Source organism: Coenobita brevimanus, chromosome 107 (assembly GCF_032717465.1).
Source record: "Coenobita brevimanus isolate Jiangsu-jjx chromosome 107, ASM3271746v2, whole genome shotgun sequence".
Classification (NCBI taxonomy): domain Eukaryota; kingdom Metazoa; phylum Arthropoda; class Malacostraca; order Decapoda; family Coenobitidae; genus Coenobita; species Coenobita brevimanus.
In genome coordinates, this window is record NC_137060.1 from 28,591,099 (window position 1) to 28,605,246 (window position 14,148).

Here is a 14,148-nt window from a genome sequence, read left to right on the forward strand (position 1 = left end):
CCAAATATTCCCTTGTAAGCATGCGCACTAGGAGGTCCTCAATCATCTCTTGGGCATCAGTGTTCTCCTCCTCGTACCTCCCACTTTCCACCAATGCCCTCAGGTGGTTCCAACGTGTAGTCAGACGCTCCACCACTGTTGAATTCGAGAACGATTTCGTTTACTGGTTCATATAGGTTAAGCACGACTAAATCTGCCAGGGACTGTTAACTCTGCTCGTCAGCTTAGGCTATTTTAAATTTTGACGGCATTTAAAATAAATACAGTAATACAATGCAACTGACTGAACCCATAACAGGATTAATATGCCAACAGCTTATGAATTTGAATTCCACTGAAAATTTTCTATTATCATCAATGAGGCCCATCAATATGTATACTTGTAATACTGTTAACAACAGTCCAACTACAGTAGTTCCAATAAGCCAGACAATGACTGAGATACTCTTAACATATTTCCATGTGTATAGTAAATGGTTTGATAACAGTATCCAAGTGGCAATGTGTTCAGGTGTGGCAATATCTTTTGGTGACTGGAAGGAACACTTGGCCTTAAAAATCCGTAAGTGTAAGGACAGCTACTTACTAAAAGGACATAGGTGATTTAGGACTGGCAATATCACTGACTCATAGCACTGTACTGGACAGTACTGGACAAAGGGCTTGAGGAAAACCCTTATTATCGGGCGCAACCGGTAGTCAGGTATGAGGTGAAGGCCACAAAGGGAGGAGTGGACAATGTACTGAGGCAGGTGTGGGGTCTGGTAGAACTGTAATCCCAACGAGGCTCCCGCATTGCCAAGGATGTGGTGGAGGCTGTCATGCATCATGGACAGGAAGAACTGCATACGCTCCAATGGGTGCTGGATCTGGATTCAATGATTTAAGTGAAAAATTCAGCAGATATAAAGAAAACAACTACTCTATACACTTTTTATTTTAACTTGGCTTTCTAAAGCTGCCACTGCTCTACCTTGGACACTGACTAATAACAATATAATAACTGAACATGAAAATATAAGTTAGTCATGAAGAAGTGATGTGGAAAGGATGCAGAGCCATAGTATTATCTTTTTCTGTCAGAGAGCTGTGATATAAGTTGCAAAATGACGGAAATCAGGGCCAAGTTAGAGTAAGAAGAGTACAGAATCATCCTAACCCAATATCCTGTGTTCATTGACCTCTCTATGGAGAGAAATCAAAGACAACTGAAAGCTTCAAGTATACTCCCCTTCCTCTTGTGCTCTAACAGGTATATTGCTGTTTGCAACATATAAGAACCACTACACAGTGGGTTTTCCATCTCACAATTCTAGCCCTATCAGCTGCTTGCCATAACATACAAGGAATATTACATGGACGGCATGTTTTCCATTGTGTTCTTAATCCCAGTCCCCATAGATTAAGGGAACATAAAAAAAAATGTGGTCATAAGACACATAGTTTAACAGGTAAGATCAGAATGACAGCTGGGTCAAAAATACAAAAAATTGTGGTCATGAGACAACTAGTTATGTGATAAGATTAGAATGACATTTCGGTAAAAAAAAAAAAATTCAATGTATTTTACATTACAAATATACAAACAGCATTACAAACATAAAATTAGCCACAGCAGGGTGATGCATTTATTTTAGGAGGCTTATGATCTGTGACGCAAACTTTAATAAATGGTATGCATAATGACAAAAGAGGCATCAACGTATACAAGCTCTACTGTCTTGACATCCCATGATGGACAATCAACATTTATAATAAAAAATGATATAAATACCACATACAGTACTTATTTCATAATAGTCATATAGGCTACTACTGAACTGTCATAAGATTTTAACATAAACTGCATCCTGCTGCTTACAGGTAAACAACAAAGACAAAAATCAAGCAGACTTACCTTGGGAGTATCGATGCAGATATCAACTGAATGGGTACTCGTAAGCCCAAGTATATTGTTCCTGTCTGTTTCAGGTAGACTATGCGCTTTCACATAGCCTGGTGCTACACATGCCAAGGCATCAGGATGCCACAATGAATTGAAGAGACGTATGAGGCAGAACAGCTGGTGTAGCAGTGGTGTGATGTGTGGTGTGGCTGGGTTGCGACACACAACAGTACCATTTTCAGGGCGATCTAAAATGAAACCACCCCTCTCAGCCTTGTCTGGGTCTTGAGGATACTCAGAACGCTTAATAACTGCTAAAGTGAGGTTAACACAGTATATTATTTGTGCACGATTCTGTCCATTAACATCATTTTCACTGGGTTCCACTGGTGCCTTGTCCAGCCCTACGAATGACATAAAATCCTGTGGTGAACTGAATGGCTGCTTCATTTCCATCCAACTGGCTGATACAGGATTAAGGACTTTACCAATGAATGCACTCTGCTTGTCAAAGTTGTAAAAATGATTGTTTATGATTAAGAGAGCCTCCTGAAGGGTTACCTTCTCCATTTGTGAGAGTTCCTGAGGGTTGTGACTAAGTTTGTCTACAACATCATTAACAAAATCAAAGGCCTCTATGAGAATATCTGGGTAGCTCCGAGCAATCTTTACCATTAAGGAGCATCCGTGTCTTCGTACATTTTTCACAGCCCTACTGCGGGAATCCTTAGTCTGTCCAGGTAATGAAAACGTAAGTGCTGAAAATATCTTATTCAGAACATCAGACAGTACGCTTGGTACCATCCGAATAAAGACAAAAAGGCCGGATATGCAAGAGAGGAGTGTGGAGAGGATGAGCGGGTCTGTTGTCTGGTATGAGAGGCACAGTTGAAGGAGCCGCAGTCCACTCTCTGCTGTGGGTTTAACACTGCTCTGCATCACTCCTTTTAAAACACTCTCTACAACCTGGAAGTAAGTCAGCAATAAGTACTTCTTTACCCTAACCACTTCTATTAGATGACATAATTTTTGTTTTTGTCTTGTTACCATCTAATGAGCTTAGAAGTGACTTTGTGAATGTGAAGAGTCAGGTATTGTGTTATCTTTCCATAACTTTTTTATTCTGCAACTCACTGCAGTAAACCATAAGGAATCGGTCTGAATTTACTGCTGCTGAGAACTGCCAAACATTCTTCCAAAATATCACATTGGTTCATTTTCACTAAACCTAAGGGTAAAAGTATTTCAATTAAGAGAACACAAACAGCCTTGTCCCAACTATGTTTATAACCTTATACAACTCAGAATTACCAGACATACCAAAACAGAAATATCACTCTGGTCCAATACACTGACCCTACAATTTTTGTCTTTTACGCTGTCCCTACTCAACTACAGTATGCTCATCTTGATGGTGGTGGGTTCAGGCACCTATCATCCACTCACTTGTTGCAGTGCAGTCTACATCTTCCTGCATGTCTATCATTCTTTTCCTAAGTCTGTCATCCTCTCTCCCTATTTCTCTCATCCTTCCTGTCACTATTTATTACTTTTCTTTCCACTTCAGATGGTGCTACACTGAATAATAAGCCAAACAGATTCCCGTAACTCAGGAAACCATTTACAGTGCTGGGTGGTAACCATATAGCCAAAAAATGGGATGATGTGGAGCCTACTATGGTGCCCCTGTTAACTGGGTGGAGATGGACAAAGAGGCATCCTTCCAAGAACCAAACCTCCACACAGATCCTTGCACCTCACCATAACAAAGTGCTGTCAGCTGCATGGGAACATCAGTTCACTGCACAGGATGGCCAGGCAGGGGCCCTTGTTTGCCTGCATTTGATGGGTCTGATTGACCCGACAGACTGGGGTAGCATAACAACTGTAACTTGAGCTAAAATTACCACCTCTCCATCTTTATTGCTATGGTCCTTTCACTGCAAGAAGTCCGTTCAGGGTGGGGCCCACCTGGTGAATCACCTCTAGCGATGCTGCCAAATCAACCGTAGTACATGCCTCTCCCTCTCTTATTTCCCATCTATGTGCTATTTGAAATTGTTTTTTATATTCTGTATATAATAAAGGAAGCTATATAGTACATCGAGTATCACTTTTTAGAATTATAACAACGATTTGAATGAATTCTATGGCACGTGGCAGCGCTTTCTTCCCATGTTGCCACGCCGAGGTCGGCAAGGGACCCAGGGTCAGAGAGAGGATTAGGCCTACAGGGGAAACCTCTTAAAAATAAAACGCATCTAGACTTTTACCTCACAGGTGGTGTGGAAAAGAAGTTGTTGAAAATAAATAATAAATATATACAACATATATATATATATATATATATATATATATATATATATATATATATATATATATATATACAGTAATCACTCCAATATCCGACGTAATAAAGCCATAGGTAGGTCCGGATATTGGTTCTGTCCAGATATTGGGCCCCAGCTTATGGACTTGTACTTATGGACCCTAACTCAGAGAAACACCTATACAACTCCCTCTGGACATGCATAGCACCTATTTAACACCCAAATCACACCAGTAAGGCACATAAATGACTGAAATAAATGCAAAAGAAACATAAAATGAGGGTTTAGAAGTATGTTCATACATTAATAAACATTCTGGTATTTATGGACCCTAACCTTGCCTAACTCTGAAAAACATCTTCCTACTGCACATGCATAGCTCCTAACACCCTATTCACACCAATAAAGGACATTAAAGAGTGAAATGAGGTAAGTATAGTATGGAAAAAAGTACAGTATGAAACGGGCAGGAAAAAATCGTTTTTTTTTTTAATTTTTGGGGGTTTTCGGACCATTTTGGGAATAATGGATCCCAGGATGATTATGTCCGGGTAGTGGGGATGTTCGGATATTGGGCGTCCGGATATTAGAGTGATTACTGTATATATATACAAATATATATATACCGTATATATATATATATATAGAGAGAGAGAGAGAGAGAGAGAGAGAGAGAAACAGATGGGATGGGGGTAGGTAGGGAGACAGTGTGATAATCCGATAATTGGTGGTCAAATTGGCAACGTTGCACTCAGGGAAATTCCAACTTCTGCCACACCCTGAACGGACTTCTTGCTGCGAAAGGACCATAAACAGTAACAAGAGATTAACACTACAATAAAGTGCCAGCCATGAAGAAGTGCAGTGTAAAGATGCAAAGCTGTAACTGTGTCTTTTCCAACCAATGACCTACCATACTTGAAACTGGCTTCAAAAAGGACGATAATCATGATAAAAAGGAAAGGTGAAAAAACAACTATAACAGTAACAACCCTCAAACACATTTGACACCCCTGACTTACCTGTGAGAGCGCATCCCACTCAAGGAACGCTGGAGAAAAAAGTGTGCAGGGTGTTCTGTCCCCATTTGACTCCTCCACAATGGCCTTTTGTACATGTGAACTAAGCCAATCCTCCACAAACCTGTACATGATCTCCGGGGCTAAAATGGATGCCATTTTGATCGTCTCCAAGCTCTCTGAACGAACCTGCAGGGAGAAATGAGAGTTAAACATTGAGCCAGTATTAGTTACTATAAAGAAATGTTCTGGCTCCATCTCTTCTACAAACCTGTACTTGGTCTACAGGACTAGATTCAATGGAACTGACTGTCTCCAAGCTTTCTGAATGAATCTGAGGAGATATGTGAGCTTAGCATTCGACCAGTATTATAATACTATTGGGAGTGCTGACAGTGTAATGGCTGGAGACTTGTTTCCTAAACTAGAGAACCCTGGTTTGGTTCCCAGGCTGGTGGAATTCCTGGACACTCCCTAAGTTCCCATGTCCTTGCTAAATTAGCAGTGAGTAGGTATCTGGATGTAAACTGACTAGGTGAGTCACATTGTGGGCTAAGAAACTGAAGACTCCTAGCATATGACATTAGCTCTCTCACATGCTTCCAGCCTCTTCCCTATGTACCCATTCACAACCAATCCTCAGCCACTGTGGTAACCTGGGTGTAACCCTCTATAAAAGAGGCTGAGTCCTGCTGTGCACTATAAACGCTTGCACCTTCTGACTTTACTAAAGATGGATGTTTGTTGCAAACTTCGCTGGTCTCTAAACATATCCATAACCAAAAAAAGGATGTAAGAGTAAAACACCTGGCCAATCCAAAATTAATAAAGGTAGATATCAGTTTCCAGCCTCCACAAACTCAACTCCTTGGCTGGAACATGCCTCTCAGGAAGCATTTCCAATAGCCTTAATTCATAATCCCATTACAGTCCTGTAAAATAAGGTGGGGAAGATTTGGACAGAAGATGATCAAGTCAGAGGAAGAGAATACATGAGCAATATTACCTTATAAATACAGTGCTCGGGGTAAAACATCCATCAGTTTCTCATATAAAATATCAAACTTTTCAGTTCCATCCAACAGTTAATACAATCCACAAGTTGTATTATTTTCAAGCATCAGATTATATATTCTATTCCTTAACAGTTCCATTGACCTCTCTAATGATCCCATCCACACAATATTAATCAACCATGAGACACCACACACCTGCTTACATAATCTAGTCATCACCATCATCCAGACTTCTTTTCCCACACTAGGGCAGGGTGAGCAGTAGCAATGTCCAGACAGCCCAAATCTGCCCAATCCAATGGGCCACACTTCCATTCACTCACAATTCAAGCCCCCGGAATCCTGGCTCTATCTGATATGCCAAAAATATTTAACACATTCTGTAACTTCACATAAATGTAACCGATAGAGTCCCTTTGGACGCTGTCAGGTTAAAAAGGGGTGCCAAATCCCTAATCATGCACTTCTTACAATATTCATCAAGCCAGCTCAATCTCTTGTCAGTCCCTTAGCCTCACCAACTTCCAAACCACTCTTCCTCACATACTCATCCACCATATCCCTCCACCTTCCTCTTGGCCTACCTCGGCTCCTCCCTCCTTTAAATTCGTTCAGATATACCTTTTTCACCACTCTATTGTTATCCATTCTCTCCACATGATAAAACCATCTCAGTACACTCTCTTCAATTCTGGCGTCAACAGACTTCCTCACTCCGCATCTTTCACTAATCACATTATTTCATAGCCTATCCACTATCTGCACTCCACATACATTCCTCAGCAGTCCCATCTCCACTGCTCACACTCTTGACTTTTCATATTCATGCCACACCACAGTCTCATATCCATATGTTAAAGTTGGCACTAACATTCCTTCATGTAAGCCTCGTACAGCAGCAACACTCAAGCCTCTGTTTCTTATCAAGGCATTCATTGCACCAGCTACTTTCCTTCCTTGTGTCACTCTACTTTCCACTTCTTTTCCACATTTTCCTCTCTTTTCTGTCGCTGTACCCAGGTATCTGAACTCTCTCACCAGCTCCAGTCTCTCTCCATTCACTGTAACATCCCAATGAAAGTCACCTTCTCTCTCAATAACCATTATTTACTCTTTTCTGCATTTATTCTCATGGCATGGCACTCACAGACATCAGCAAAACTCTGCACTAGTCTACCAAGTTCTTGTCCGGTAGTTGCAGGTAGTACTGCGTCATCAGCATACAACAGTTTTGCAGGTAGTACTGCATCATCAGCATACAACAAATCCCATCCATCACCATTCATTACCAAAGCCATCCCCCCTCTCCATTACTCGTGTTTTTACTTTCTTCATCTCATCCATACATATACTGAACAACCATGGGGGCATCACACAACCTTGTTGCACACCCACACCAATCATGAACCATTCACTTAGATGCCCATTTACCCTTACACATGTTTCAATACCATAATAAAAACTCTTGACGGCACTGAGCAGCTTACCATCTACATCGTACATGCCCAACTCCTTCCACAATCCTTCTATGTCTCCTTTGTCGTATACTTTTACCAGATCCATGAATGCAATAAACACCTTATAGTCATTCTCACAAGCCTTCTCTACTAACGGTATCTGTCTTACTGCCAGTATAATAATTCTTCCATATAATTTCCCTACCACACTCAATAAACTAATGCCATGATAATTCTTGCATTGACTTTGCTCACCTTTATTTTTGTACAGGGGTACAATCACTGCCTTTTTCCACACTGCTGGCACAGTTTCACTCATCCATTACTTCTTACATATCTCCAACAAGCACTTCATTCCCCTCTCTCCACTACATTTAATCACCTCTGCATACACCTCATCAGCCCCTGCTGCTTTCCCATTTTTCAGCCGTTTCACAGCATTCTTCACCTGGGCGAGTGTCAGGTTTCCGATCGTTGCATTCCTTCTCTGCACACCCCCAAAACAATCATGTTTATAGTAGCTCTGCTGTCTCTACTCCCATTCATCAGGCTATCATTATATTCTTTCCATCTGGTCCTTACTTCATCGTTTTCGTTTTTAAAGGCTCCAACATGCTTGCATGTGTCGGCCTTGGTCACCTAATGGCGGCTCTCCATGGGTTAAAAATCTACCACTTACATCCTACACACTTTCATATTTCTTTCTGCTGTCACTTCTACATTTCAGCACCTCTTTCCAGAATAACTTCCTATTTTCAGAGAAATTTACATTTTATTTTCTTCCTAGATCGCCATGTACTTCCTTCTTTTTCCTCTTCAATAGTCTCTTTACATGCTTCTTGCTCTCCATATATTCAGTTATTTCAACTGAACCCCTATCCTGTAACCACTCTAGCAACTTCTTCCCCTTTCCTCCACTGCTCTCTTAACCTCTTCATCCCACCATTCTGTACTTCTCTTCTTTGCTGTTACTCTTTGCCACACCACACACCACTTTAGCATTCCTAACTAAGCAATCCCTATATGCATTCCACAGGCTGTCAAGATCCATTTCATTCCAATTTACTGATTGTAACTCCACCCCTACATTGGTCCTGTATTCATCTGTCATTTCTTTGATCCTCAGCTTCTCAACTTTCAGTCTTTCTCCCTGACTGCTCCCCTTTCTCCTGGTCCACCTCACTCCCCTCAGCTTGATCTTCCACACCACAATCACATGATCTAACAGACCTCCACATCGTCCTCTCACAGCCCTTGTATCTACAATCATTGCCAGCATCAACCTCTCTACGAGCACATATAATCAATCAGGCTCCTTCCAACATGATCCCCATTCCCTCTATGCCATGTACATTTATGTGCATCTTTGTGTTTGAAATACGAGTTACAAATGCGCAACCTCCTTTCCTGACACATATCCTTCAGTCATTTCCCATTATCATTTTCTCCTGGCACTCCATTACAACCCACTGTCATCCTCAGGACCTGTAGCTACTCTTCCACTCACATCGTCCATTATGATCACTTTATAGCTCCTAGGCATTTCTCCCATTGCTTCATCCAGCTCATTCCAAAACCTGTCATTTTCTCTCTCACTCCTGTCATCACATGGTGCATACGCTACAATCACTGCCACTTTCACCTTCTCAAACTTGAATTTGACATACCTACATATCAAGCCGACACATTTGTAATCTCTCATTCCACTCTGCCACACTACATTCATTAACAAAGCAACTCTATCCTTGCATCTTCCTCGCCCATTCATGCCCAACCTCAGACACTTAACACCCTCCCACTCCTCCACTTCACACCCTTTCATCTTTGTTTCACACAATGCCATCATGGCATATCTCGCACTCTTGAACACATTCACCACTTCCTCCCTCTTGCTCTCCTCATTCACACCTCTCACATTCCACATGACCATGCGAATCTTCCCATTTGGTTGGGGCCCTAGGCAGGTATTGGGTCCTACGACGCACTCCGATACATTTGCCATGATTAAGTGATTTTAGACGCTGGAATCTGGGGGAACATTTATCCCGGCCAAAAACCCCGGTTATAGGGTTACCATACAGCACAGTAAATGGTTTCCTGGGTACAAGAAACCATTTGGCTTGTCACTTGGTGTAGAGACCATAAGGCATCCCTACAATGAGTGAGTGGATGAAGGGTGCCCCCATCTACTTACATACACCAGAAGAGGCTGAATGACTCCGTCGCTGATGACTGTCCAGGATGCAACACAGCACCCCATACTATTAAGCACACTATGGAAGACTGCATTGCACACAATCACCTACGCCAACAACACAACATACACTCCTTGAGAGCTCTGTGGGAAAGTCCAGTCTCAGCCATGGCCTTCCTACGGGACTCGGGGCTGTTCGGCCAGACTGCCTAGGGAACAACTACTACCACTACTACTACTTATATACATACCAAATACAAAATCAAATGATACCATGCTTTTCCATAAACAAAAATTTTGTCTCACTTTAAAGAAGAACTGGGAGTACTCTTCATCCGAGTCAAAGTCAAGGCGTGAGTACTGACAGCTTTCAGAGTCTTGTTTGGAAGGGTATCCATGTTTCATTACCTGCAGGAATAGAGGCATATTAATCCTGGTACTCTCTCTGATAAAATTAACCATCATGTAACCTCCTACCTCTTCTTCCTGTCTGTAGGTAGGGTATAGAAAGCTGGGAAAAGGAAGGATTACAAAAGTGAGATGACTAATCACCAACATGCCCAGAGAAGTGGACCACATATACATTCACTCACCATTTAAGTCCCCAGAATTTTGGCTCCACCCAACAGGTACTGTATACACTAATTCCACACATATCAAGTGCTGAGGTATGTGAAGGTGTTGCATTTTAAGCTACCATAAATTGTTTTATTTTATATTGTTCTCATTATCAATGGTATCATTAAACCACAACACCTTTGCATACCTCAGCACTCATTACAGTTATGTAACATGTACCATAATACCATAGTCTTTAGAAAATTTGGAAGTAAAATAATCTGGGAATGAGTTGTGAAAATGATAAACAGGGTTATATTATATATAAACAGAACTATATTACCCCATTAAGGTCTTGACTACTGTAAGTACAGTGTAACTAATCAAATACAGATCCTCAAGATCAGAATGGGTGGATGAAGTAGGTACTAATATGCACGACATGCAATACAATCTCTCTCTCTCTCTCTCTCTCTCTCTCTCTTCAATGAAATGACACTAACCCACTTTTGTATGTGAAGCATATATATATATATATATAAGGGACCTCCATTTAAGGGATTTCGGATTTAAGGGACTCCATATTCTACCTGACAGATGGACATGACCATTCAAAAAGTCTGCTGCTTGAAACATTAATATGCTTCTTTATACAGTACCTGTAAAATAATATTCATAATCATATAAACAAGTATGATAAGTGAAACAATCATTGGATTTCATAATATGACTGTCTTTATATGTGGTAAAACAATGGACATTTTCAAGTAAGGGACAAGTTGATTCCCCATTTAGTCCCTTAAATCGAGGTTTGAGTGTGTGTGTGTGTGTGTGTGTGTGTGTGTGTGTGTGTGTGTGTGTGTGTGTGTGTGTATATATATATATATATATATATATATATATATATATAACTTTATATATATATATATATATATCTATATATATACATATATATAGTAATGCCTTAATTCATGCGAGGGTTACGTTCCCAGACCCTTCGTGTATGTGGTAAATTCGCATATACGTTCTGCCCATGTATGCACGTAATTACACATGTGTATTAAGTGTATTACATCTGAGTAATACTGTTTATGCACTACATACACCTTATAAGCTAGCAGAAAGTATGAAAAACAACAAAAATGTAAGAAATTTAACACTGAAAGCTGACAAGCACAGGCGTAGGTGGAGATACTTTAGCAGTCTGGTGCACTAGACCTCACTGCCTCCCGTGTGGTATGTTCTGCCTTCTTTATTGTACGAACAGTTGACTCATTCACCCCAAACATACGGTTCCGAGACAATTCAACGTCAAGTCAAGTCACCGTCAAAACATGGACGATTCCCCGTCAGGACAATTCCCCGTCATTCTATAAATATACTTATTATTGATTAATTAATACTGTACTTTAATAACTAATTTTCAGGGGGATTTTATAACTCATATAAGTAAAAAACTAATGTACTGTACTTGCTAAATAAACTAGTATGTAAATAAATGATGGGGAATCGTCCTGACGGCGAATTGTCGCTGACATTCCTTCTCTAAGTCTGTCCAACACTTTAACTTTCTCTGTCAGCGACATCACTTTACGAGTCCGCTTTGGTGTGTTACCACATGCATCACTAGCACTACGCTTATGCCCCATGTTGGCAGACAAGGCAAGCAATCACTGGAAGGCAGAAAAATAAGCCACAAATAACGATTCGCGAGTCACGCACAGTTCGACCGTTCAATTAAAACTGACTTGTGGTGCCCGGTAGACCGACCTCCCACAGACACACACACACACACGTATGCACATGGGCAGCAGGTAGGCATTTTTATATTTTATTTATTTCGTATATTAAAATTATTTATTTGAATACTATAATTTTATGTTTTAATTATTGTATGAAAAATTCGTGGATAACCGAAATCGCGTGAATTAAGGGATTACCTGTATATATATATATATACATATATATATATACAGTACAGGTATATATATACTATTGTATACACAGTACATCCCCCTAGTATATGAAACCCTAATACATGAGACCTCTAGTGCGCGAGGACCTGTTTTTAATATTTTCCTAACCACAGTGTATGAGTCACACCCACACGATGCGTGGCAACAAGGACGAACTGCCCAAAACCGGTGTTTACCGGTGTGAACCCCAAGAGCGACACCCGTCTCTGATGGAGAGTGATTTGCCAATGCCTAGGATTAGTTGAATCCTTTATGCCCTGAATAGGTTCTAGGAGGAATTCGAGAGCATGGAACTGTGCCAGCAACAAATGGAAGAGGTTCTGAGTTCACTAGACAGAACCTTCTGCTACTACACAGAGAAGCACCATCAAGAAACTAACAGGAGGAAACAAACCCTCATCACCCGTTACATTCAGCGGCCACCACAAATTCAGGAACCCGAGGAAGCAGTGTCTTCTGCAAAGCCAATTCCTGGGGAGGAACTAGAGTCTAGTTCCTCCCCAGGAATTCCTTCCTCTAGTTACTAGAGGATGAGGTGATGTCAGTAGTGTCATCAATAGACTTTGAAGGATTCATGGAGGAAGTGAGAGAGGTAGCTCATGAAAGTGTTGATGAGGATGTTGGTAAGGCGGGTGGTGTGCCTGGTAGTGCATCGGGTGGTACAAGGGGTGCACACTAAGTGCCTCACCCTGCCTCGGAACCCCTTCTTATGTCCATCAAGCCTGTTGTCCCCTTTGATTAAGGTGAGCAGCCATATTTTTGTTATTTCAGTTATATCTTAAGTACATGTTTTCCTCAAATGGGTCAAAGAGGTCACTGATAGAAGGGGGGGTGCCACCCAAATGTTAATTTTCCCATTAGTTTATGTATTCCTAGTATGCATGCACGTCTGCTGCCTATACAGGCGCGTACTACGGGGATGTACTGTAGTAGTAGTTGTTCCCTAGGCAGTCTGGCCGAACAGCCCCGAGTCCCTTAGGAAGGCCATGGCCAAGACTGGGCTTTCCCACAGAGCTCTCAAAGGGTGTATGTTGTGTTGTTGACGTAGGTGATTGTGTGCAATGCAGTCTTCCATAATGTGATTAATAGTATGGGGTGCTGTGTTGCATCCTGGACACGCATCAGTGACGGAGTCATCCAGCCTCTACTGGTAGCTTAAGAGGACTGGATGGTGCCCACATCTCAGCCTGGCCAGGTGGACCCTGTCCTCACAAAGAAGATAGGATTCAGAAGGGTGGATGTCAGGAGGCCGTGAATGCAGCTGTGTGTTGTCTTTAAGTGACTGAATGGAGCGGCGAGTGATCTGAGTGTGGATATGCTTCTGGAAGCTGGTCTGAGGTGGGCGAGGGGGAAGAGATGACAGTATTTGTGTATGGTATTGTGTGCTGGGTGTTGTTTTGATGTTCCTTGGTGTGGGTGGATGTGCTGTCATGTACTGTACAGTAGTGGATGTTGTGGGTTTGTGGAGGCTGCAGCAAGAAACTGGGTGCCTCTCATGTCTAGGTGGTCTTTGACTTTGAGGACTTTGGTTTCTTGATGTAGGTGGTCTGTGGGTGTAGTAACTGTGCAGCCTGTGATTATTTTTAGGGTCTTGTTCTGTATGGTCTGTAGAGTGTTGTAGTGTGTTTTGGTGAGGTTAGAAGCCCAGGCAGGGCTTGCATAGTTCATCACTGAACGTATGTATTGTCTGTATACTGCGGTGGTGGTTTCTTT

The 14,148-nt window shown here is 41.5% G+C and overlaps 1 protein-coding gene across 1 annotated transcript in view; it reads right to left on the reverse strand.

Moving 5' to 3' along the window:
- Positions 1-14,148, reverse strand: part of Ranbp21 (exportin-5-like protein Ranbp21) — a 35,253-nt gene that overhangs the window by 6,593 nt on the left and 14,512 nt on the right. The window contains exons 9-13 of the mRNA XM_080285596.1: positions 10,208-10,309; positions 5,238-5,423; positions 1,898-2,851; positions 587-869; positions 1-135 (exon numbers count right to left, since the gene is read on the reverse strand). The exon at positions 1-135 is cut by the window's left edge and continues 2 nt beyond it. Coding sequence (XP_080141722.1) covers positions 1-135; positions 587-869; positions 1,898-2,851; positions 5,238-5,423; positions 10,208-10,309 — 1,660 coding nt within the window. The remainder of the gene's footprint in view (positions 136-586; positions 870-1,897; positions 2,852-5,237; positions 5,424-10,207; positions 10,310-14,148) is intronic.